This window comes from Podarcis cretensis (assembly GCF_951804945.1).
Source record: "Podarcis cretensis genome assembly, chromosome: 5".
In the NCBI taxonomy this organism is placed as follows: Eukaryota; Metazoa; Chordata; class Lepidosauria; order Squamata; family Lacertidae; genus Podarcis; species Podarcis cretensis.
In genome coordinates, this window is record NC_137174.1 from 8,313,511 (window position 1) to 8,339,737 (window position 26,227).

Consider the following 26,227-nt stretch of genomic DNA (forward strand, 5'->3'; position numbering starts at 1 on the left):
AAGGAGGAGAGAGAGGCAGAGAGGGCTGCTTGCCCGCCTGTGTGCCTGGGGGCTCGCCTTGCACCTTGGCAGCAAGCCTGCTGGGTATCGGTGAGGCTATGCAAGGCAAAGTGGTCTGCAGATGATTGGGCTGGGGTGGGGAAGGCGGCAGAACTGGGCTTGCCTCGCTGCCACCATCCCAACAAGGGGCATGGCAGAGGCTGGGAAAGGGGGCCCCACCCAGCACTCACAGGGCTTTCCTCCCCTTCAACTCTGCTGCCAAGGGGACAGGGAGGATGCTAGGAGCAGCGCTGGAGGGTGGAGGCCCATGGGACGTTCCAAGCCTGGAACGGGTTTGTGCCAGGCCAAGGAGAGGGGGTCCTCCCGGCCCTTTCGGCAGCTTCATCCTTTGGTGGATGTTGCACCTTCCTGGGGTGGTTGGTGATAGCCCTGACAGCAATTGTTGTTGTTGTTTAGTCGTGTCCAACTCTTCGTGACCCCATGGACCAGAGCACGCCAGGCACTCCTGTCTTCCACTGCCTCCCGCAGTTTGGTCAAACTCATACTGGTAGCTTTGAGAACACTATCCAACCATCTCATCCTCTGTCGTTCCCTTCTCCTTGTGCCCTCCATCTTTCCCAGCATCTGCGTCTTTTCCAGGGAGTCTTCTCATGAGGTGGCCAAAGTATTGGAGCCTCAGCTTCACGATCTGTCCTTCCAGTAAGCACTCAGGGCTGATTTCCTTAAGAATGGAGAGGTTTGTTCTTCTTGCAGTCCATGGGACTCTCAAGAGTCTCCTCCAGCACCATAATTCGGCGATCAACCTTCTTTATGGTCCAGCTCTCACGTCCATACATCACTACTGGGAAAACCATAGCTTTAACTGTAAGGAACTTTGTTGGCAAGGTGATGTCTCTGCTTTTTAAGATGCTGTCTAGGTTTGTCATTGGTTTCCTCCCAAGAAGCAGGCGTCTTATATTTTCGTGGCTGCTGTCACCATCTGCAGTGATCATGGAGCCCAAGAAAGTAAAATCTCTCACTGCCTCCATTTCTTCCCCGTTCTATTTGCCAGGAGGTGATGGGACCAGTGGCCATGATTATGCCTTTATTTCCCTCCTCCTTTGTTTTCCTTTTTTTCTGCTTGGATGATAACTTGTGCATTTTGCTCTTCCATCCCCTGTTTGCTCTTTTTCATGCTTCTGTTCAGTATGATGGGGATGAGGGGGTTACGTTGCATACCTGACTACAGCAGTCACTATATTCCAACTCAACTCTTCAGATTGCTCATATGCTTATGTCCAAGTACTTAAGTATCCAGCCAAATTGGGATCCAGATGGCTAAGATCAGAGAGTTACAAAGATATCATGGTTTTCTTTTTGTACTGCAAAAGCTCGTTGTATTATTTATTGAATAATCATACCTAGCAATTATGTATATAGAGTTTTTAAGCATCCAAAACATTTATTATATATATTTATATTCCACCTTTCCCCCAGACTGGGACTCAAGGCAACTTACAGATAAAACCACAAAAGCACAGATAAAATAGAAAAACCTAAAAACAGAAAATTCTTATAGCAGCCATATTACAGATTGGGGTGGTTGGTGGATGAAGTTGAGAGTTTCTGGCTGACATGAAATTTGAACCTTGGACATTTTATTCTTTAGCTGCTGTTCCTGTTTTGTTTGTTTTGTTTTGTTTTTTTCTTTGCATAAACTACTATTGATGCTTAATCCTCTTGCTTGAGAAATTTAGGCTGTTAATAACCCCAGGTACAACATTAAGCGGTCTCAGATGTAGAACTAAATGAACCTTTCACATAACCGTATCTTTATATAGCTATCCCTGTTTGATTCCATTCTATCTTATGTATCATATGGAGAAATCAGTCATGCTTGTTGGATGCATATTGTCATTATAATAAAAGTCAGGAAAATAACAAGAGTTTCATGACTCACTGTTCAATCTGGAATGTGCATGAGATGCTAGCCTAGAAGAAAAACTCCACTCGTAGGTGTAAGGAACATAATGTGGTAACAGCATGCTTTTGGAGACATTGTGCTTTTAGAAATAATAATTCTCTAAAATTTCCTGGTGGAACGACAGTTTCGTATACTGAATAGACTTTGAGTGATCTGCTCTTAGTCAAAGTTCATTAGGGCCAACATGTGATACAAAAAAGGGAAATTGCGTCTATGCTTCTGACCTTGATTCTCAGCTAGCACACAAGCTTCTTTATATAATGTTCAATACCTATGAACATTATACGAGAGGGGTACACAAATGTCCCTCTCCTGGCGAGTTTCGAGAACTAACTTACAATAACTGTCAGAAATATATTTACCTCGACCTGTTTTCAGACTTGGTAGCAGCACTTTTTATCTTAGGCCTGGATTCAACACCACACCTAGTAGGCCTGGGTGATGTAGCGATACATCGTCCTGGACTGGTGTGAGGGCCAGAGCATGATGGCGCCTTCACTCAGTGGTATACCACGTGTGAAACCACTGCCACTGCTAAGGTGCCATTGTGCTCTGGTCCTCGAACAAAGGAAGTCATGATTGTGCGGCACCAGAGCCGATGGAACACGTTTTTCCCTCCGGTGCTGGTGGCAGAGGGACTCCCTTCACTGACAGTGTCTGGTTCGCAGAAGAATGACCTTTATCAACCTTTGGTGCCTTGCAGGGCTAGGGCCGATAGAGCTCATTCCTTTGCATTCCAGGCGCTGTCCAAGATGGATGGGAGTTTATTAAGGGTGAAATATTGAAGGCCCAAAGGCAGACAGTTCCAACAAGAAAGGAAAGTGAGAGGCGTCTAAAGAAACCATTGTGGCTGGATAAGGAGCTGGCAGATGAGCTGAGATTTAAAATGGGCATGAGTAAGAAACGGAAGAAAGGGGGAATCCCAGAGGAGCCAACAATTGCAGGGTGAATATCAAAATATATATAAAAAAATTAAAAATTGTCTAGTAGCACCTTAGAGACCAAGTAAGTTTAATCTTGGTATAAACTTTTGTGTGCGTGCACACTTCTTCAGATGCACACTTCTTCAGGGTGAGCTGTCATCATCATGAACAAAACTGATTACATCCAGGAGGTTCACAGACAACTCTCCAGTAGGGCCTTTTATAAAAAAAAAACTGGACTCAGACCCCACACAGGAATACAAAAAAGAACAAGATAGTTAATGGGCTATCCCCACACACCCAAGAACAGATCCTCTCAAACACACCAACAGAACCTTGACTAGGAACCTTCTATCTTCTACCCAAAATACACAAACCAGGAAATCCAGGACACCTCATCATCTCAGGTACTGGCACTATCACAGTAGGTGTTTCTGGATATATGGACTCTGATCTGAAACCGTATGCCATCAGTGCTCCTAGCTACGTATGTGCCACACAGGTATCTGAAGAAGTGTGCATGCACATGAAAGCTTATACTGTACTAAGAACAAACTTAGTTGGTCTCTAAGGTGCTACTGGGCAATGTTTTTATATATTTTGACTGCGTCAGACCAACACGGCTACCTATCTGAATCTAGAAGGGTGGATATCAGGCAGGCTTAAGCTCAGGATGAGTTCAGGCTTGCAAGAAAGTTATTTACACCTTGATTTGTAATTGTTTCTTTAAAATCATTTCTTGTTTTTTTTTAAAAAAAATTAAAATTCTAGGGAACAAATTTGACACTAGAAGTTTGCATTCATTTTGCTTGTCGACCTGTACTGTATCCTTTCTAGGTGGGGTTGATAAGAACTGTACAGAGCCAACACCTAGGGGCTGAGGATTCTTTGTCCCCCATTAAAATATTTGAGGGGGCCAGCCTCCCCCCAGTTGATGGGCATTGCCATTCAAATGGTGTGCATGCACAACATCATGCGGTCAGTTACGCAGGGTAGGGCTTACCTGCCCCCCCCCCATATTTTATTCAAGTTGGCACCTCTGACAGGATATGTAATACAACCAAACTATTATGAGCATATGTTGTTTTTACTGGTTTTTAATTTCTTTTGTCTCTTTTTTAGGCTTCAGATTGAAGAGTCTTCTAAACCTGTAAGCTGGACTATGCAGCTGGACAAAGCTGTAACCACTAACTACAAACCTGTGGCTAATCATCAATATAATGTGAGTTACTTTTCATGCTAGCCTTTATTGTAGTTTTTAAACTAATATTGCCAAATCACTAGGTGGTTAGTTCAACTCAAGAGATGAAATTCAGCACTCAGTCCAACTGTAATATGTGTTTAAGTTGACCTGTTAAGTCTTCTGTATTATACAACAGCATAAGAGCATACTTCTATAAATCTATTTTAAAAGGTCCAGATCCTGTGCATACCCATTTTAATTTTTTAATTTTTTTTGCTTTCAAATTGTTATTGGAAGAGGTTCAGTTGATTTTTACAGTTAGCAAATACCTCAACACGTTTTAATTGAAGGAGAGGTATAATCGGCACAACGCCGGGTCAGCCTAGTGGCACAATAAAAGAACATTAAAGCAATAAAGCAAATGATTGGATTAAAGAATATTTCAGCAACAGTTAGTGCAATGAAACACCCAGCGAAGTGGCAGGAATGAATTTTTTTTAAAAAAATAATACGACTGTAAAACACATGATCAAATAGAACTGTTTTGACCTGCCGTCTGAACATGCTGAAAAGCATAATGGGATGCTGCTGCTGAAAAAACATTCCTTCCAAATGTATAATAATAATTTATTATTTATACCCCGCCCATCTGGCTGGGCTTCCCAAGCCACTCTGGGCAGAAATCCCCAGTTCAAATTTTGCCTCTGCCAGGAACACTCAGTAGGTGATGTCATAAGCTCTCACTGGGACTTAAGCTCTCCTTGCTTGGGTGTGTATCTGCTCTCCAAATACATAAAAGAGAAAATGGCCAGCACAGTCATTTTCTCAGGAGAAGGCTCCAGCGAGCTGATGCAGGGATATATCTGTTTTCATTAGGTAAATGGTTTTTTTTCCCTGAGCATTGCCTGAAGATGAACACACCACAAGAAGAGACATCATTGAAGAAATAAAATAATGTTGGCAGATGCTGGCCTTTTATCACCATCGACTTAGAACCAAAACATCACTTTATATATGCATTTTGATCTTTCTAAGCTCCTGCCTGCAAAAAATACTGACTGTGCATGCAATTCTCTTCCTGAATTCACAGTTTTAAGAGGACATGAAATAAAGCTATCTACAAGGTCAATTCACACCACAGTCCTTCTCTCCCCTCCCCCACTTAAAATGATATTTTGAGGGGGGGGGGAGGAACTGTGGGGTGCATTGACCTTGTGGAAAGCTTTTTGAATGTCCAAGTACACTATGTCAACTGGAGATCACTGCTATATGCTTGTTAACTCTCTCAAAGAAATCCAGCGGGTTCATGAGACAGGAGAACATAATCCTCTCTTGCCTACATGTCAAGCCCTTTAATCTTATGTTCCTAAAGCTGTGATGAGCCTTGAATCCAACCTCTGCTTAAAAACCTCCAATGAAGGAGAATACACAACCTCCCAAGGGAGACTCCCACTGTTGAACAGCTCTTGCTGTCAAAAAGTTCTTCCTGGTGTTTAGTCAGAATCTCATTTCTTGTAAACTTGAATCCAATAGAATTGTAGAGTTGGAAGAGACCCTGTGGGTCACCCAGTCCAACCCCCTGAAGTGCAGGAATCCCAAGTAAAGCGTACATAACAGGTACGCTTAACAAGTTATATAAAAGAAACAATTGGTCTTTTTTAAGGAATTAATTGTGATTGCCACTTCTTACAGTAAAATAATTCTTCTGTGGAACTAGAAACACATTAAAATGGTTAGCAAGAGGCCCTAGGCAATTGGCTGCTCTCAGATTCAAGGAATGACAGTGCAAAGCATAAATGGGATGAAGTACTTTGGGGGACTTCACTCTGTTTTATAATTTGGTTTATCTTTCATTGTGCCTCAACTAAGAGTTAAGAAGATTCTTATTTATACCAAAGCAGAACTGATTCGACCCCCCCCCCACGCTTTGTTCCTTGCAGCTACAAATTCATATGGTGGTTCTCAAAAACACCATTAAAAATTTTTGCCATTTGGATTAACAGATTGATTATGAAAAGAAGAAAAAGGAAGATGGAAAGAGGGCTCGGGCTGAAAAGCAGCAAGTACTGGACATGCTTTTTTCAGCCTTTGAAAAACATCAGTATTACAACATTAAGGACTTAGTGGACATAACGAAACAGCCGGTGGTAAGTGCTTGTTCTGAAAATGGATGCCGTTTGTCACTGATAAATACATTAACTTATTAAGACAAATTCTTTAGTATGTAACATGTGCATAACATGCATTTTAAATGAATCGGCACATACAGGTTTGTTTGTTTCCAATAATAGACATTGCAACTGCATGTTTAAAAATATCCAAAGCCGTGCAAATTGGTTACGTTTTGTTGTTTTTCCTGATCGGTGTATAAACCACAAGTTCTGAAACACAACAAAGTAACTCTTCACATATCGGGGATTAAGTGAGAAAAGAAACGAAAACTGAGATGCTTCTTGTGTAATGGAACAGTTGGAAGCGTTTGACTATTTGGCATTTAATGATTAATAATCCCTGTGCCCCATTCAACGTTTAGATTCAGATTTCAAGCCTTTTAGAATTTGTTGCTAGCATGTCAGTCCTCTTGCTCTAGGATTCTCTCTAGGGTGTGGAGTTCCAGTGCATAGAATCATAGAATGGAAAAGTTGGAAAGGACTCTTGAGAGTCACCTAGTCCTAGTGCAACTCCCTGCAATGCAAGAAAACTCAACTAAAGCATCCATGATGATTCCCATTTCTGTCAAAGCCAAATTCCACCCATAATGGACAGATTCTGCAGCACATGGACTGTAGGTGAGACTGTTTCTAAGAGCAAAGTTTGCCATCTGCTCCTTGAAGACGGGGAATTGAGCCTTTCTCCCCTCCCACCCCCTTGTGGGGAAAACTTGAGTTACTGCATTTGGGATTATCGTTGCAAGGCCTCCACTAGCACTTACTGCCCATAATGATTGCAGGTATGTCACTTAGCTAATAATAGTTACAGAATCTGAAAGACCTTGGAGCTGGGAATCAGGTAATGAGCAGATATAATAGGGTCAACAGAGCTTGAATGGTCTGCAAGAGATTCAGTAAGGAGCCACAATAATAGCCCTGGCTAAGTTTGTGCCTGATGTACAACATCAACAAACCTGGGATAGCTCAGATAGCATGAGACTCTTAATCTCTGGGTCATGGGTTTGTGCCCCACGTTGGGCAAAATATTCCTGCGTTGCGGGGGTTTGGATTAGATCAGGCATCCCCAAACTCAGCCCGCCAGATGTTTTGGTACTACAACTCCCATGATCCCTAGCTAACAGGACCAGTGGTCAGGGATGATGGGAATTGTAGTCCCAAAACAGCTGGAGGGCCGAGTTTGGGGGTGCCTGGATTAGATGATCCTCATGATCCATTCCAACTCTCTAATTTCATGATTCTATGGGTCTTCCTCATAAAGTTGTGCAATGCTTTCATTCTCATTCATGATCTCTTTTGAAACGGTTTGCCTTCTATAAAAATAGGCATTCATGGCCTCTTTTTAAAAAAATGTATATGATTGGATTTTTAAAAAAATGTCACTTAACAATACTGAACACAAAAAACCTAGAAACACTTACTAAATATGAAATATGGAGCTTTGGCAAGTGTAAAAGGTAAGTATCACATAAGGATTGTAGTCTCCTCAATTCCAATATAGGCAGTCAAAGAAAGGTGTTGTTCCATAGTTTTTCTTCCATGTGATGTTGGCTGTTGGAAACCATGCTCAGTCAATTTTACAAAGTCAATAAAGGGATACCATGCTGTGTAGAAAGTGTTGGTTTCTTCCCTGATGTGGCGCTTCCTTTGTAGAACGGTTAATTTGTCCATAAATGTCCCATTCTTGTGAGAACCAGGCTTCAAACAGGTTTGTACCTAGAGATTTCCAGTATTTTGCTATCACTAATTTAACTGCTGTTAGTAAGTGCTGAATGAGCTTTGAGAATGAGAAATGCTGAAGAACGTGTCCCATTCAGTCCCACCGAACCTTGGGCCTGTGTGTTGCACCATATTGACCCGAGATGTGCTTACATCAAAGGAACATAAAATTGCAAAAAGAGATTGCCAGTTCAAGCAATCAAATGCATTAACTGCATCTCAAGTTAATATAACAGTAGGTTCTGAACATAACTGACCCTCCCAAAATTGTATTGCAGCGTCATCTATTAGGAAATGCTATATAGATCTTTGTTTTATGAATTGAACCATTTGTCAGACAGGAGTTGTGTAGCAGGCCTTTAAGAAAAATTTCCCATTAGGCCCACTCTAAAGTGCAAATTTTGACAGCGAGTCTGATCTTGCACATGTTCAAGCTGCAACTTTGTCAGATGGCTCTGTTCTTCATACTAAATTCCATGTCTATTTGCTGTTGTGGATACACTGGGTGAAGTGAAAAATATTCTTAGTGGTTTTAATGCCTTATCCCAGTCATCAGCTAATTCTTTTTTAATTAAAGCAATCATGGCTGCTGTGTCAATTGCGCCTTCCAGTCTCTCTGGGTTGTTGTTTTCATTATGCTGAGGCTGCGTCACCATATTGGGCTTGACAGAGGCCTGTTATTGCGGGTCTTCAATAGTGTGAGACGGAAGTGAAAATCAGTCGTCCACAGTGTTGTTTTGTAATTCTTGGATTCTACAGCTCACAGCCCACCTGGAGCTATTGAGTATCACAGAACTGTAGAGTTGTAAGGGACCCCCAGTGGTCCATCTACTCCAACCCCCTGCAGTGCAGGAATCTCAACTAAAGCAAACATGGCAGATGGCATACATACAGACATACCGTATTTTTCGCTCTATAGGACACACTTTTTCCCCTTCAAAAATGAAGGGGAAATGTGTGTGCATCCTATGGAGCGAAGACGCCATAGCCTCGCGACCCTCTCCTGGCTGGAGAGGTGACGCGCGGCTATGGCAGGATCCTCTATAGCCGCGCGTCACCTCTCCAGCCGGGAGAGCGCGCGCAGGGCTAAAGAAGCCATAGCCCCGCGACCCTCTCCCAGCTGGAGAAGTGATGCGCGACTATGGCAGCAGCCTCTCTGCTGCGCCTTTCCGCTGCTCCCTGACCTGCTCTTTGGGGCTGGTGGTGGGCTTCCCCCGCCAGCCCCAAAGAGCAGGTCGAAAGGAACCTGAAGCCTGGAGAGCGAGAGGGGTCAGTGCACACCGACCCCTCTCGCTCTCCAGGCTTCCATGGTAGCCACCTGAACGGCACCTTGTTTTAGAGCGGGAAAACAACAGGGGGAAAATTCTCCCCCTCTCTGTGCAGCGCCTCCTGCCGCTTCGCTGAAGGGGCACTGGGCAGAGAGGCGGAGATTTTTTTTTTCTTCTTCTCCCCCCTCTAAAACAAGGTGCGTCCTATTGTCCGGTGCATCCTATGGTGCGAAAAATACGGTACATCCTTGTCATCTTGGAAAAAAGTGACAAGTGGGGTATAGCAGCGTTCTGTCCTGGGCCCATTGTTGTTCAACGCCTATATAAATGTCTTGGATGAAGGAATTGAGGTGATGCTTCTCAAATTTGCAGATGACACCAAACTGGGAAGTTGTAGCTAAGACCACAGAAGACAGAACCAGGATTCAAAATGACCTTAACGGATTGGAGAGCTGGGCCCAAGCTAACGGAATGAATTTCAGTAGGGACAAATGTAAGCTTCTGCACTTAGACAAGAAGAACCAGCTGCACAAATATAATATAGGGGACACCTGGCTTGCTAGTAGTACATGTGAAAAGGATCGAGGGGTTTTGGTAGACCACAAGCTTAACATGAGTCATCAGTGTGATGCAGCAGCAAAAAAGGCTAATGCTATTCTTGGCTGCTTCAGCAAAAGTCTAGTGTCCAGATCAAGGGAAGTGATAGTACCGCTCTGTTCCACCTTTGACCATACCTGGGATACTGTGTCCAGTTCTGGGCACCACAATTTAAGAAAGATGTTGACAAGCTGCAACATGTGCCAAGGAGGGAAACCAAGGTGATTGAGGGTATGGAAAACAAGCCTTATGAGCAGTGGTTGAAGGAGGTATATTTAGCCTAGAAAAGAGGAACGTGAGAGGACACATGATAACCATCTTCAAATATCTCAAGGGCTGTCACATGGAAGAGGGAACACACTTTTTTTTCTCCTGCTCTGGAGGGTAGGACTCGAACCAGTGGCTTCAAGTTACAAGAAAGGAGATTCTGAGTAAACATCAGGAAGAACTTTCTGACAGTAAGAGCTGTTTGACAGTGGAACAGACTCCCTCAGGAGGCTGTGGACTCTCCTTCCTTGGAGGTTTTTAAGCAGAGGTTGGATGGCCATCGTCATGGATGGTGTAGTTGAGATTCCTGCATTGTGGGGGGTTGGACAAGATGCCCCTTGGGATCCCTTCCAATTCATCAACCCTTGTTGTTGTTGTTGTTTAGTTGTTTAGTCGTGTCCGCCTCTTCGGGACCCCATGGACCAGAGTACGCCAGGCACTCCTGTCTTCCACTGCCTCCCGCAGCTTGGTCAAACTCATGCTGGTAGCTTCGAGAACACTATCCAACCATCTCATCCTGGGACTCTCAAGAGTCTCCTCCAGCACCATAATTCAAAAGCATCAATTCTTTGGTGATCAGCCTTCTTTATGGTCCAGCTCTCGCTTTCATACATCACTACTGGGAAAACCATAGCTTTAACTATACGGACCTTTGTTGTCATCAACCCTAGTAAAAGGTAAAGGTACCCCTGCCCGTACGGGCCAGTCTTGACAGACTCTGGGGTTGTGCGCCCATCTCACTTAAGAGGCCAGGGGCCAGCGCTGTCCGGAGACACTTCCGGGTCCCGTGGCCAGCGTGACATCGCACACGGAAACGCCGTTTACCTTCCCGCTGGTAAGCGGTCCCTATTTATCTACTTGCACCCGGAGGTGCTTTCGAACTGCTAGGTTGGCAGGCGCTGGGACCGAGCAGCGGGAGCGCACCCCGCCGCAGGGATTTGAACCGCCGACCTTTCGATCGGCAAGTCCTAGGCGCTGAGGCTTTAACCCACAGCGCCACCTGCGTCCCTAGTCATCAACCCTACAGTTCTGTAATTCTTTGATTCTGTGATAAATGCTTTGAGTACTCCAAAGTGTGTCCAAACGCTTCTGTGAATCCTTCTGTCATCCTGAGACATTTATATTTCTCACTTGTATTTATCATCCTTGTAATATCTGAAAAGTAATACTCAAGGCTTGAATGTTTATGAACTCTTTAGCTCCCCAGAATATGCTCTTATTATGCTGTATGAACAGCTTACACTTTATTTAAAAATCTGTATTGAGGATCATTAATAGCTTTCTTGTAACCAAATGCATTTTTATAAAATGCATTTTTGGCAGTCTTCTGTGCTGCAAGTGCAATCTTATTGCCATTATCACCAATCTGTTTTCTCGAAAAAAACAAAACCTGACTTTCAAGGGAGCAATTTAAACAGGAACAATTTAACAAGCATCCTTTTAAAAGCAAGAGTGTGAATGTACTTTTCTATGGATTTGAACAAATAACAAATCTTAACAAATCTTGTGGTTAACTCTTAAGCCAGCATTTACAAAAATGTTGGGAATTGGTTTGGTGGCAAATTCAGGAACCGCAAGATAGACATTATGGGGTTCTATCCTGGCCAGGTTCTTCTGGGCCTCCTAGTTCACACTTTTTGTCCTTGGAGAATTCCAGAGAACTTTTCTCTGGGATGAGAATTGTCCCTAGAATACCAAATGGAAAGGGACTAAAAAGCTGTTGTGCCAAGTTTCCATGGAAAATGGCCAAGTATTGTCATTATCCATAAGCCTGGAGTTAATGCCAGACTTTAGATCACAGACATATGTTTTTAAAATGAATTGTACCTTGGGACGTGGGTGGCGCTGTGGTCTAAACCACTGAGCCTCTTGGGCTTGCCAATCAGAAGGTCAGTGGTTCAAATCCCAGTGACGGGGTGAGCTCCCATTGCTCTGTCCCAGTTCCTTCAAAACACAACCAAACCCTTTGCCACATATATACAAAACTGATAACAACACAAACGTAACAGGCTGTATGTAACTATATAAATTCTTTTTTAAAAAATAAAAAAATAAAATGAATTGTACCACATAAAATTCACCTCACATGATAAAGGCCATGTTCTTCCACATGTTTGTTTGCTGCATGTGGTGATCTTCCTCTCTAGAGGCATCTGTTGGGGGGAAATAAGATCTGTGACCCACATATGGGTAATTAACAACAGAATTGGCCAGATTCCTGGATTCTCTCCAGCAGGAGAGAGGCTGCAGCAAAGTTTAAAACAGTTGCAGAGTTCAGCAGAAGCATAGCTTGGGAATGTAGGTTGTTAGAACCCTTTCCTATTCTAGTGCTTGCCCCTCTTTCTACCCCTCTGACAATGAACAGACCACACAACTGTTAATAAGTAAGTTTAAAAGCTTTACTGACAAAATCCAAAGGTCTGGTTCACACGTTATTCCATGTAGCAGCAAAAAGAACACAGGTACAGAATACAGAAAGATTATTACAAGCATGCGTTCTGAACTTGGAGCAAATTCAGACATGTCCTTTCTGGTTGGTTGTATGGCATGAAGAGTGAGGAAAGTAAAGTGAATAAGAAGCATGACCTGAGTCTAGCAATGCAACTCTGTGGTCTTAACCCCTTCATGCACTAACTAACACTCATGCATAGTTATGTTTGACAGCAATTTCGTACAGCATTCCTCATCTTTTGCTCTCCCAGAACAGCCTGCTCTGCTCTGTCCAGAATTTTTTCATCTTCACTGATAGCTCAAAGTGCCTCAAGGAGTTGTGCCTTTTCCTCCAGCAGGGCAGCCACTTGCTGCAGGTAAAACTGTGTAATTCCTCAGGTAGAAAAACAAACAAGCCACTGGCACGGCTGGTCACTGCAGCAGCTCTCGCTATCCATGTCTCTTGCTCCTATGCACTCCAACACAACACTTCAGCTTTTTCCTGCGAAACACCTTCACAAACACCCCTGTTTGCAGTCTCCCAGTGATGTAGAAATGGGGTTTGCTAGCTCCATCTCACTTCCTTTCTCAGCAGTAGTTCCTCTCCCTCAGACCATGTGCTGTAGTACAGCACATGGCCAAGAACACACAAAAGCACACAAACAAGCCTTCTAACAGCAAGCAACCAGCCTTAGATAAGCAACCAGCCTTAGCCCCAGAGGCACAAGCTCACTTTGTTCTGTCTTTTCCACCAATGCCTCTCAAATCTTCCAGTTTACTGGCCCTGTTTGCCAGCTCCCAGAGACTGAGAACCAGGCTTCCTCAACCTCGGCCCTCCAGATGTTTTGAGACTACAATTCCCATCATCCCTGACCGCTGGTCCTGCTAGCTAGGGATGATGGGAGTTGTAGGCTAAAAACAGATGGAGGGCCGAGTTTGAGGAAGCCTACTGAGAACAGTTATGTAGAACCAAGTGAGTGGATTAGAGCAGGGATGTCCAACAGGTTGATCACAATCTACTGGTCGATCCCTGTGAGGCTTTAGTTGATCACGGTCGATCGCTGGCCCTTCCCCCTCGCCCTGCCCCACCCTCCATCATTGTTGGAGTAGGGAAGACAGAGTTTACAAACCGAGACTGTTTCCCCCCCCCCCCCCAGCAATCCTTCGGTGAGTTGCTGTTTCTCTTTGACCCCAAAATAATGTAAAAATGTTGCGCCCCCAAAAAGCTAAGCAACTTATGCCTCCCGAACCCCCTAAAAAAAACTTTGACCTGAACCCCTGAAAATGGGGATAGATCACTGCCAGTTTTTAATTCTGTGCGTAGATCACAGTCTCTTGGAAGTTGGCCACCCCTGGATTAGAGAAAGGAAGTTTGGGTCATGTTGAGACAAGTTCATTGCTTTTCTTCTGATTGAAAGTTTTCTCAGCACTTGTTAAACAAGGTGAAATTAATCTTAGTATTCAAAGCTTTTGCTTAGCCAGTTTTCCAAGCCCTTTCAGTACTGTATTAAAATTAATTTCTAAGTACTTGCTTTTCCCAATTTAGCTACTCAAAATGTGCCCTTTTCTGCTGTCAGTTTGTTAGCTTTATCTTTGTATTCTTTTTCATCTCTGCAAAGTACCTGATTTGGCTGCTTTGTGCTTGACTGTCTGTTGATTACTAGATGTCAGTAATTAGCTTGTAAAGCTGGCAGCTTGACAGACTAGGTTAATTTCATTTAGGCATTGTTAATGGTCCTCTTGGGCAATTTTATTTTGGCAGCATTTGTTCCTGACAGCTCAGGACTTTGTGGAAAGCATGGCCTCCATGGGACTCTCCCTGAATAAATCTGGCCCTAAGCCAATGGCTTAGATCTGGTGTTTACCTCTGTCGGCGTGCGTGATCTGACACTAAGTTCCAGTGGAACAAAAGAAGTGCCATGGTCAAATTACTTCCTGGTGCAACTAGACTTCTCTGCAGGGAGGTGGGACCAGTTTGATGGTCTGCCCCCACCACTTAATGGATCCAAATGGCTTTCAGAGAGTGATAGCCTCTCAGCTGATTCCCTGGTGGCCCACTGGAATGTGGAGTTAACCAGGGCTATCGACTGTCTGGCTCAAAAGCACCCTCTCCAAATGCATGGAGCTCGAACGGTTCTGTGGTATTGCCCAGGTCTGAGGGCGATGAGATAATCACTGAGATGGCTAGAGTGACAGTAGTGAAAGACTCATTCTGAATTGAACTGAACATCGAGCTTACCAAGTGGCAATGACAGAGGCAAAGAACATCTTCATTGCTGCCCCCATTGCATCAGCAGAAAACAGTTGCAGGAGACTCTTTCTGGTAGTTCGTAGAACCACCTTCGTCATCAGGGTCCAGTAAGAACTCCAAGTACTCCTGCAATGATTTTGCAAAGTTTTTTGCAGATAAAATTGGTTGAATCTGGAAGGTGGTAAATTCCACCCTGGTAGCAAGGCCAGGGCGGGAGAGTGCCAGCTCTCTGTCTAGTCAAGTTGTAGGGAATCAATTTCAACCTGTTACCTCTGAGGATGTGGAGAGGCTGCTTGGATGAGTAAAACCAACCACCTTTCTTCTCAACCCTTTCCCATCCTGGGGTCCGTGGGTTGGTGAATGCTTCCCTCTTGGAGGGAGCCTTCCCAGACCCCCTTAAAGAAGTGGTTATCAAACCACTTCTTTAAAAAAAAATAAAAATCTTTGAACCCCACCACTATGGCCATCCAGGGACGCAGGTGGCGCTGTGGGTTAAAGCCTCAGCGCCTAGGACTTGCCGATCGAAAGGTCGGTGGTTCGAATCCCTGCGGCGGGGTGCGCTCCCGCTGCTCGGTCCCAGCGCCTGCCAACCTAGCAGTTCGAAAGCACCTCCGGGTGCAAGTAGATAAATAGGGACCGCTTACCAGCGGGAAGGTAAACGGCGTTTCCGTGTGCGGCTCTGGCTCGCCAGAGCAGCGATGTCACGCTGGCCACGTGACCCGGAAGTGTCTCCGGACAGCGCTGGCCCCTGGCCTCTTAAGTGAGATGGGCGCACAACCCCAGAGTCTGTCAAGACTGGCCCGTACGGGCAGGGGTACCTTTACCTTTACCTTACTATGGCCATAGAGTCTCTAGGGCAAGGTGATCGAGTGGGTGTCAAAGAAACAACTCCAGGCACGTCTGGACTATTTGGACCCCTTCCAAAAGTGAGGAGGAATTAAAGAACCTTTTATTGAGGGTGAAAGAGGAGAGCGCAAAATATGGTTTGAAGCTCAACATCAAAAAAACGCAGATCATGGCCACTGGTCCCATCACCTCCTGGCAAATAGAAGGGGAAGAAATGGAGGCAGTGAGAGATTTTACTTTCTTGGGCTCCATGATCACTGCAGATGGTGACAGCAGCCAGGAAATTAAAAGATGCCTGCTTTGAATTGAATTGATTTGAATTGATGCTTTTGAATTCTGGTGCTGGAGGAGACTCTTGAGAGTCCCATGGACTGCAAGAAGAACAAACCTCTCCATTCTTAAGGAAATCAGCCCTGAGTGCTCACTGGAAGGACAGATCGTGAAGCTGAGGCTCCAATACTTTGGCCACCTCATGAGAAGAGAAGACTCCCTGGAAAAGACCCTGATGTTGAGAAAGATGGAGGGCACAAGGGGATGACAGAGGACGAGATGGTTGGACAGTGTTCTCGAAGCTACCAGCATGAGTTTGACCAAGCTGCGGGAGGCAGTGGAAGACAGGAGTGCCTGGCGTGCTCTGGTCCATGGGGTCACGAAGAGTCGGACACGACTAAACAACAACAACGATGATCAGGTTTCAGGCCCAATCATGGGAACGTCCTGTGTGGGCGGCAGTTGGAGGATGGGTGGATGGAGGTTCGTTGATGGAGGTTGAATCACAACAAAACTGAAGTACTGTTTCTTGGAGACAGAGAACGAACAGGTGCAGGGGATTCCCTGGTCCTGAATGGGGTAACTGTGCCCCTGAAAGACCAGATGTGAAGCCTGGGAGTCATTCCGGACTCACAGCTGTCCATTGTGGCATAGGGCAACTGTCTACCAGTTCCATCTGGTATGCCAGCTGAGACCCAGCATACTGATGGAGTTGAGAGTGGTACATGCCTTGGTTATCTCTTGAACTTATCCAATGCACTCCACATGGGGCTACCTTTCAAGGTGACTCAGAAACAACCAACCCAGAATGTGGCTGCCAGACTGGTGACTGGTAGTGGCTGCTGGGACCATATAACACTGGTCCTGAAAGATCCACATTGACTCCCAGTACGCTTCCAAGCACAATTTAAAGTGTTGGCGCTGACCTTTAAAGCCCTAAATGGCTTTGGCCTTGTATACTTGAATATACCTCAGCCCGGACACTTGTATACCTGTATACCTCAGCCCGGACACTTGAGGTCCAGCACCGAGGGCCTTCTGGTGGTTCTCTCACAGTGAGATGTGAAGTTACAGGGAACCAGGCAGAGGGCCTTCTCAGTAATGGTACCTACCCTGTGGAATGCCTTCCCATCAGATGTCAAACAAATAAACTGATGACTTTTAGAAGACATCTGAAGTCAGCCCCGTTTAGGGAAGTTTGATGCTTTATTGTGATTTTATAATTTGTTGAAAGCCACCCAGATTGGCTGGGACAACCCAGTCTGTTGTTGTTGTTGTTGTTGTTGAAAAATGTCACCCAACAGAATTTGTATCAGTGTGCTTCCACTGCACATAAAGATCAAGACTTGGGGCCCAGTTAGCAGATCCTGTTAATCCTATTGATTTCATTGGGATTTACTACCAAATAAGTGTTCATAATATTACTGCACTCTTTGGATTGCATCCAGTTAATCTCAGAGCAGACCTGTTTGAATTCGTAGACCAATATTAGTCATGCCTATTCAGAGGCAGTAAACAATGGCATGGTGGGGTTATACTGCCCTCTTATGCCTGAAGGCAGAAGATGCAGTTAAGACCTTTGTCAGTAACCATCAGCCAGTCCATTTCTTGTCTTGGCCCAGAGTGGCTGTGTGTTCTTAATCCTCCCAACAGTCCACAATCAGAATTGTTAATGGTTATTTGTGCCTCCTTATGTTAGTCAGTGTCAGAGTGAGTGTATAGTTTCTGTTCTACAGTATATTACATGATTAGTCACATGATAATAGACTGGAGTGACAGCTCTTTCTGACTTTGAGTGGTAGACTCCAGTTGCTGATTTTTGACAGGGGAAGCTGGGAGGGTCAACACAGCTAATATATTTGCAAAGCAAGAGAATAAAATGTGCATCTTGGAAAGTTCTACGGGTAACACACTCTTCTCATTCTACACTCTGCTTCTTTGAGTTCTGGAGCCACAAAGGGTTTAAAAGGATCTGAAATCACATTGGTATCAGATGACTTTTCAGGAGCTAACACCCTTTGACGCCTCTAGGTACTGCATGAGGATCTGAAGCGACACTGGCAACCTAATCATGAATTGCTTCATGAATTTCCATAAGGATGTAAAGGTTTTCCACGGAAGTGACCCTGCAGTATTTATATTTGGAGGCATTTCCAGGGGTATCACAGCACCCAAATTTGCTTTCTTGAACAGCTGCAGTCCCAAATGAATGAATCAATAGAATTGCAGTAAGCATTCATCAGAGAGTTGAAGGGCTGCTCTTTGTAGAGCACTAAGACGACCATGTGTTTTTCAAGTTTCATGAGGCACAATTGCTTCTCTTTTTTACCATTGTTTCACCTGGGGCCTGAAGCCACCTCCCCATAGAGCGCATCCTTGAGGATCCTGCCATCTTCCATTCTGTGGACATGACCAAGCCAGTGTAGACATTGCTGAGGCCGAAGTGTGACCATGCTGGGAATGTGGACTTGGGAGAGCAAATATTTTTGAGTCTGTTGTGCCAAAGTTTTCCTGACACAGTGCTTATGGAAGGCACGGAGGCGTCGCTCCTGTCGGTTGTAAGTTGCCCGGGACTCACTTCCATAAAGCAGTGCACTCAACACACAAGCTTGCTATGCCTTCATCTTGGTATTGGTCGTTAGCATCACATTCTCCCAGACCCTTTTGGAGAGGTGAGCCATTGCCGGAGCTGCCTTGCCAATACACTTGTCCAGCTCAGCATCAGTGGAGAGGTTTCTGGTTATGGTGGAGCTCAGACAAAATTGGCTGTCACCTCAAGCGTGTGATCACCAAAGCCGATGCATGGAGTGCTGGCAATGTCCTGACTTGCAAAGTCTTCCTAGACCATCGTAGATGCTACCAAGCAGGGAAACGCCTGCGTTTTTGTGGATCCCATGAAGCATATATTATTTCACTCAGTACGTACCAGAATCTCCACGGAAAACTTGGGTGGGCTTCTGAAAGGCATGAGACTATTAATCTCAACCTTGTGGGTTCAAGTCTCATATTGGGCAAAAGATTCTTGCGTTGCAGGGAGTTGAACTAGATGAGGCTTGTGATCCTTTCCAACGCTACAATTCTATGATTCTAAGTGTTTATCAAACTCACTTTTCAGAGTTTTTGCCAGGGCTGATTACTTACCTCTTGGTTCTGGCCTTCATCTGCAGGCACTGTGCATGTGCTTCTAGTTGCCTAACTGGTGTAGCCGGCTTATATTTTCACTAGAAATTTGAAAATACCCATGTGACCCTACAATGCAGTTACAGTGGTACCTCGCAAGACGAATGCCTCGTAAGATAAAAACTCGCAAGACGAAAGAGTTTTTCGTTTTTTGAGTTGCTTCGCAAGACGGATTTCCCTATGGGCTTGCTTCGCAAGATGGAAACGTCTTGCAAGTTTGTTTCCTTTTTCTTGAAACCGTGCATTCACTTCGAGGAGCAACTCATAGCACGCGGTGTGGTAGCCTTTTTTGAGGTTTTTGAAGACTTTGGTGATTTTCCAAAATCCGTGCTTCGCAAGACGAAAAAATCGCAAGACGAAAAAACTCGCGGAACGAATTAATTTCGTCTTGAGAGGCACCACTGTAGTGTGTTTTCTAGCAAGGTGGCCAACTATTTATCAAACTCCATGCCTCTTTGGCAGGGATATGAAGGCTTATTGTTGATTGCAAAGGGGTGGATATCTTCCATGGGTTCCACAAATTTTTTCCTTAATGTGGAAAGATGCCTCAGTGTCAGAATTGTACCTTAGGCAGCCTTACTGGAGAAGTACAGTTAAGGCGGACCAGGTTGCAGAACAGTCATTTAGCATGTCTAGATGCCCTGGAAGAAGCCATGGTGCACTCATCGCCAAGTCGGTTATTTCCAATAACCACGAGAAACTTGGCCAGAATACGGCAATAAGTACCACTATATTGCGTACTTCCTACACCCTTTTGCACCATCAGTTGCAGAAAGGCACACTTGAAGCCTATGGTGAGTGCAGAGCAGTGGTCGAGAATGGTGCCTTCTATTACTTGCAGTTTTCCCTCTTGAAAATCTTTTTGGGGATGCTCATATGATGAGTTGCTGCCATCTGGTGGTGGGAGGATATTGTATGAGTAATCCTTGCAGCAGTGAAATGCTAAAACATGCTGAAAACAGATCTAACATATTAAGTGTAGTGCAAGTGGTTTGAGCAGACATTTGCTGCTCTGAATACGCTGTAGAATCTATGTTCAAACTGCATCCACCACGATTACAATGCTTTCTGTATTCACCCAGAAAGGAAATGAGAAAAATCAGACTTAAAATGACACATCAGAAGCTTGTCATTCATGGACCTCCTGCTCCAGAGCTGATACACACTTTATTTTCTTCCTGTGTCACAGGCCTGTAACCACAGGGAGGCATTGTGGGGCAAAACTCATCCTGGATTAGACTGGCCACAGTAGGTCACCCAGTCTCTCCAACCACCACCTTGACACTTATGGGGTAACCTGGGGTAACAGCTGCCCCCAACCCCATTAGAAGACTAAACTGGAGATCCTTCAGATACCCTACATTAATTCACTTTGCAATATGTTTTCTGTTTCTCATATTTCCTTATCGTTTTCCAAGACTAAAGGAAACATTACCTGATCCTAAGCATGTTTACTCGGACATTATCTCACTATATTCATAGGTTTGCAGCCTAAAGGTTAGAACTAAATATTTTATTTATACACTGAAGTTACCATGACTGTAATTTTGAAGGAAAGTCTAGAACCATGAGCTCATCTTTTTGCCAAGAGGAGAAGGTGATAAGGAAAATGGTGCAGGAAGGGTTGACAAGCTTCTTTGTGTCTGCCATGTTGTGGTTTCCTTTCAAACTGTAGCCAGAGCGGTTGCATTGTGCAGGCAGTGGTAGCGGCCTGGGAGATAGAAAGCTGCCTTATACTGGTCCATTTAGCTCAGTAATGGCAACAATGAACAGCAGCCCCGCTTGAGGATTTCAGGCAGGAATTTCCCCCAGTCCTGCTTAGCGGTGCTGGGGACTGAACTTGGTACCTTCTGCAGATGCCTCATCACAGAGCTGTAGCCTTCACAGCACTAAGGCCAGAGTTGCACCTCTGCCTGCTCTTGGCAATTATAAAAGGACCATTAGGTCCAGTCGTGGCCAACTCTGGGGTTGTGGCGCTCATCTCGCTTTATTGGCCAAGGGAGCCGGCGTACAGCTTCTGGGTCATGTGGCCAGCATGACTAAGCCGCTTCTGGCGAACCAGAGCAGCGCATGGAAACACCGTTCACCTTCCTGCCGGAGCGGTTCCTATTTATCTACTTGCAATGGTGTGCTTTCGAACTGCTAGGTTGGCAGGAGCAGGGACCAAGCAACGGGAGCTCACCCCACCGTCCACAGCGTCACCTGCGTCCCTCTTGGCGATTAAGCTCTGCCTGCACAAAGGCAGCAGGCAGAGGCTCCCCTTCCTCTTTGCTGTTGTGCTTAGATAAGCGATAACATCTCTCTGTACTTAACTGCATATGAACTTCAGGTGACTGGCAGGTGGGTGTGGTTTGCCCCAAATGGCCTTGTGGGCCAAATTCAGAGGCCTGGTGGACCTGATAAAGCCCACAGGCTGTTAAAAGACATTTGTCGCAGACACACACAGCCCTGTGGAACAGCTGTTGCCTTATCATTGCAACAGCTGAACTACCTTAGTCTGCATTCCGGAGCATATTACCTGTGTTTAAGAATCTTCATCTTTTGTGGCTCTGCAGTTCTGTTCTTCCCATGAACATATGCTTGATACTCTTAAACAAAACCATTGCAATTAAAGGATTTACATGGAAGGTAAGCAGAGCCTAATTCTGCGTGCAGATGAAAATTCCATTATTAAACTGTTAAGCAGCAATTTCTGGCCTAGGCTAGTTTATTTTAGTACCATCTTTATCACTAATGTAAAATAGCCTGATATTAATATCAAATTAAATATTTTCTTTTCCTTTTTTTCAGAGCTACTTGAAAGAAATTTTAAGAGAAATAGGTATCTACAATGTTAAGGGAACACACAAAAACACGTGGGAACTTAAGCCAGAATACAGGCATTACCAAGGAGAAGATAAGAGCGATTAGCATAATTGTTAAGCCAGCAAGAAAGTTGTCAATTGTGGGAGCAGGAAGAGTTGCTGAACTGTTCACCCTTAAAATGCTAAGTGTTGATAACTTTTAAGAAGTCTAGCTTCATTAAAAAAAGATTCTGCAAGAAACATATTTTGGTTCTGCAAACATATTACTTAAAGAATAAACATGCATTAGGTTTCTTTGTAATAATTGCCCTTTTATCATTTTTATTTTTTTACATTTTGTAAAAATATAACGATGTTAGTAAGGACTGGTATTATTTATTGCAGAGATGTGTTTATTTCATTACTAAAATTCTGCATGGTCCTGACCATATTATGGGTTGCTGTCCAACTTTTTGAATTATGCCTTATTAAGAAATAGAAGTGGAACATAGTTTGAATAGCTCCTGAAATGATGGGAAGAAGAAATTAATACAACACGAAAGCATTTAAATACAGTAAGTAAAAATGACTTCTTTGTATTAAAATTATTTTGTTTCTGTATTAATAAAAGCAGTTTCTAATTTGTACAAACACAAAATGCTTGTTCTTCTTCTTTTAGATTTAAAAAGTTCATGGTGGCTTTATGCCAGAAGGGTCAGCTGATCAGTATTCTACATGACCAGCCATTCTAGAAATTAGGAAGAGGCGGGTGCTGCTAAGCATTACTCAGTTCCTGAGTTCATATATTTGTTCAAGTTCTGTTGGACCTTCAAAATCCTGCACTTTTTCAGTAGTGTAAACGTTCTTTTTACAAAAATCAGGAGCCAATCAGACCTTCCTTAAGAACTAGTATAGGAGGTAAAAGATCTGTCTGAGCAGATAAGCAGAGGGATTTTTCACTTAATTTATTTTTCTTTGAGCAGCTGCAGATTGAAACTATAGAAGGAAGACTTTGTAACAGTGCCCAAGAGCATTATGTGCCCTCTTCAGTAACCTGGGACAAGAGACCAATGCACATTTTAATCTTTATCCTGGGTCACAGTACCCTAGTTTGCATAAATCAGCTGAAGTTAGCCATGCTGTTAAGCTAAATTTGATTACCAGTTGTATTTGCACACCAAGGTGCTGTTACAAACATGCCCACAGTGCCGTTGTGGCTCAGGCTTTTGGAGAGACAGGTTAAAAAGCTTGTGCTTATCTTCAAAGTCTACTGTTCTACCTGCAATCAAAGTTGTTAGTGTATGTAGACTTTTGAAATTTGGTCAGCTGCCTTGAATATCTTTTGTAGAAAAGCTGCTTTGGGCATCTGCTACCTTGGGGAACTGAATTGTTTAGGGTACTGCAAAAAGCTAAAGATGGTGGCAACTGAAGCAGTATGCAAAATGTGTGTGCGGAGGCTCATAGATGTGGGTAACAAATATGAATCAACTGCAAAAATGGCAAAAGGGATGTGGGAAAAGGAAATTGAGAACCCTGGCCAAGGCTGTATCTGAAATACTGAGATTAAGGTCACTGTTGAGGTGGAGTCTGGAGTAGCTTCAATGAAAAGCTGATTTCTGTAATAGTAGTTTCTGTCCACCCCCCTACATCATGGGCCTGAAAACACTTTTTTCACATGAACCAAAGGTGTTGAATGAAGAGTGGTATAGATATGTAATAACTAAAACAAAAATACTTTAGCAGGCCATTGCTGCATCTAGTTTAATTCTGTCATTTCTGCTTGCATGCACAACGTTTGCACTTTTGCTGTGCGTTTTTGGGTACACTCTGTGTAAATTACGTTACTATCAGAGCTAAAGGTGCTTCTGGTTTTGTAGCCAGAATATGATGGCAGGATGATTTTAACTGTTGAAATTTTTTTTTAGCCTATCCAGTGCACAAATGCAGCAGACTTTGGGGTAAGAGGACAAACATTTTGCACCTCTGCACTGCCCCTTACTCTTGTAGATCATCCAAATTCTGTAGACTTAACACAAAAATGAGTTACTGGCAGACATGAGTGGCCTTCCTTTTCATTTTGTATTAACTGATTGAATTTTAGTCTACAGGCAGTGCCCCCCCCCCGCTGAATCCTTCTCATGAACTGCTTTAGTACCAGTCTGCAGGAAAGCTTTTATTCTGAAAAGTAGGGCTGAGCAGAGATTGATGTAATTTGCAACAAATCCATACCACAAACTAGTATGGTAGCAGAGTTTGCTTTTTTGTTGCACCAACCACTGCTTTTTAAATAATGGCCCTGCTTCATTCTAGCAAGGTTATCTTTCAACACCACTGGAAATAACCAAATAATCACAACCCAGAACAAGAATTTAAACATTCACTTACATTTTGAACTACCTGAAACTTGTTAATAAGGGGGAGAAAGCCATTTCCTGTAATATGGTGGGGGTTGCCCACAGGACGTTCATATAAATTTCTGGAAAACATGTGGCATATCTGCCATCCCTTCCCCAAGCTAGTGCAGCCAAGATGAGCTGCTTCCACCTTTCCACAGTAATGTGCATATTGAAGCAAACTGACTCCCACCTGCACCACTGCTCATTTTAGGCCATGTGTGGGAAACACAGAGATTTGGGGAAAACATTGTGGAGAAATTATTAGACTTCAAGCAACAGCCCAAAATACTAGCATAGGCAATATAGAAAAGTTTCAGATTCAGGGGTACAAAAAAATAACTACAAAGTTTTGCCTGTCAAATATACCAGTACTTTGGCACTCTTTTTAATACACTAATACACTAAGCCTGTAAGAGAAACTTTGATGGTGGAAAACCTTTTCCAGCTCCTACCCGCTACAAGCTATCCTCTGGAGTGAAGTGGAGCTTCACTCATAGAACAAAACTAGTGCCTTCTCCCCCCTGGAGGGTCCCCTCAACCTTCCAGAACAGATTTTGAGGTTACAGGAAGCTGTAAGGGGCAGAGTAACTACACACAAGCATAGTGGGCCAGTAATTGAATTCTGTGCAGAGGAATTTGTGTGTGTGTGGGGGGGGGGGGGAACAGACATCCTTTTAGGGACCAGTTTCTCAAAATCAAGTTAAACATGATGGGGGGGGGGAAAGGAGGCACTCCACACTGCCTGACAAAACTCTGCCGCCTTCAGCAGATAACTGGTCAAATTTTGTTTTGATGTAATAGTAGTATCAGTGATACACCAACAAAAAATAGACCACAAGATGTACACAGTATCTGCAACCCCCTTTTCCATTCCCCCCCCCAAAAAAACCAATGATTTTGCTCTGAGCAGCAAGCATTCTGGTGTTACACTGTTTTTTTCATTCACAGGATGAAGCTGCTAGATGGGAAAGGGATAGAACAAGCATCGAAGCATCAAAGGGGAACCAAAATGGAAAACTTAAAAAGGATAACAAAACTGTACTACTAAACCGTAACACACATGCAAGACTATGTATAAGTCTCAGGAATACACAGCCTAAGTATCTTTCTTAATACACTCTTGATACACAGCACAGCAAGCGGTCAATTAGCTGCTTGGCTACTTCCTCTACACGCCAGGTTTCCGATCTTTTTGGAAACAAGGATCCAAAACTGCTCTAGGCTCACAGTGCCAACCAGGGAGATTCCCAAACTACTGCTATCATTATTTGTAGCACACCAAGTCTCTCAAAGACACTTCCTGCTCTTTTGTCTATTAGGATGCAAACCAACAATCTTTATGGCTTCTACTACCAGTATAAATTTGTAGCAAATTTTGTAGCTTTTGCCATTTTGAGATCATAGCAGCCCTCCTGATTTAAAAACCATGTTGCATTTGCTTGGCTTTGACACGCTTCTTTAACCTTGCTCCAAGTGCAAAGTTCACTTCGTATTATGCTTTGAACAATGTCATGTCAGGGGAGCAGAAAGTGGAACGATGGAAAAGGCACAGAGCTCTCATTTTTGCATCCTACGGGAACCAGTTTACTTTATCATGGCCTGTCAAGCAAACGTCTCCTGGGACAGCCCATAAAATATACTTCAGGACTCTGCAAACATCAGCAAAAACAGTATGATGCACATGTTGTCTACACTAATTCTTTGGACTAGTGCTTGAGGGTGCCATTACCACCGCAACTAACCAATTTAGGCTTTGATAAACCACAAAGATTATTAATGTCCTGTGATTAAACCAGTATTACTTTTCCATTTTAAGTTATAATTACTTTGAACTACAGCCTCTTGTGTGCAGTCTCCCTGCCTAAAATGCTTGTTTCTGCCACCAAAGATTGCTTTTCCACTTCTTCTGCCTTAGTCATAATTTGCCATGATAAACTGATGAAATCCATCTCTCCTTGACTGGTTCAGAACTCTAATCAGCAG

The 26,227-nt window shown here is 43.8% G+C and overlaps 1 protein-coding gene across 1 annotated transcript in view; it reads left to right on the top strand.

The window, feature by feature from the left end:
* The window catches only part of GTF2F2 (general transcription factor IIF subunit 2), a 61,960-nt gene extending 36,838 nt beyond the window's left edge, over positions 1–25,122 (top strand). The window contains exons 7-9 of the mRNA XM_079975535.1: positions 4,009–4,108; positions 6,073–6,216; positions 21,856–25,122. Coding sequence (XP_079831661.1) covers positions 4,009–4,108; positions 6,073–6,216; positions 21,856–21,975 — 364 coding nt within the window. The 3' untranslated portion in view covers positions 21,976–25,122. The remainder of the gene's footprint in view (positions 1–4,008; positions 4,109–6,072; positions 6,217–21,855) is intronic.
* Positions 25,123–26,227: the final 1,105 nt, after the last annotated feature.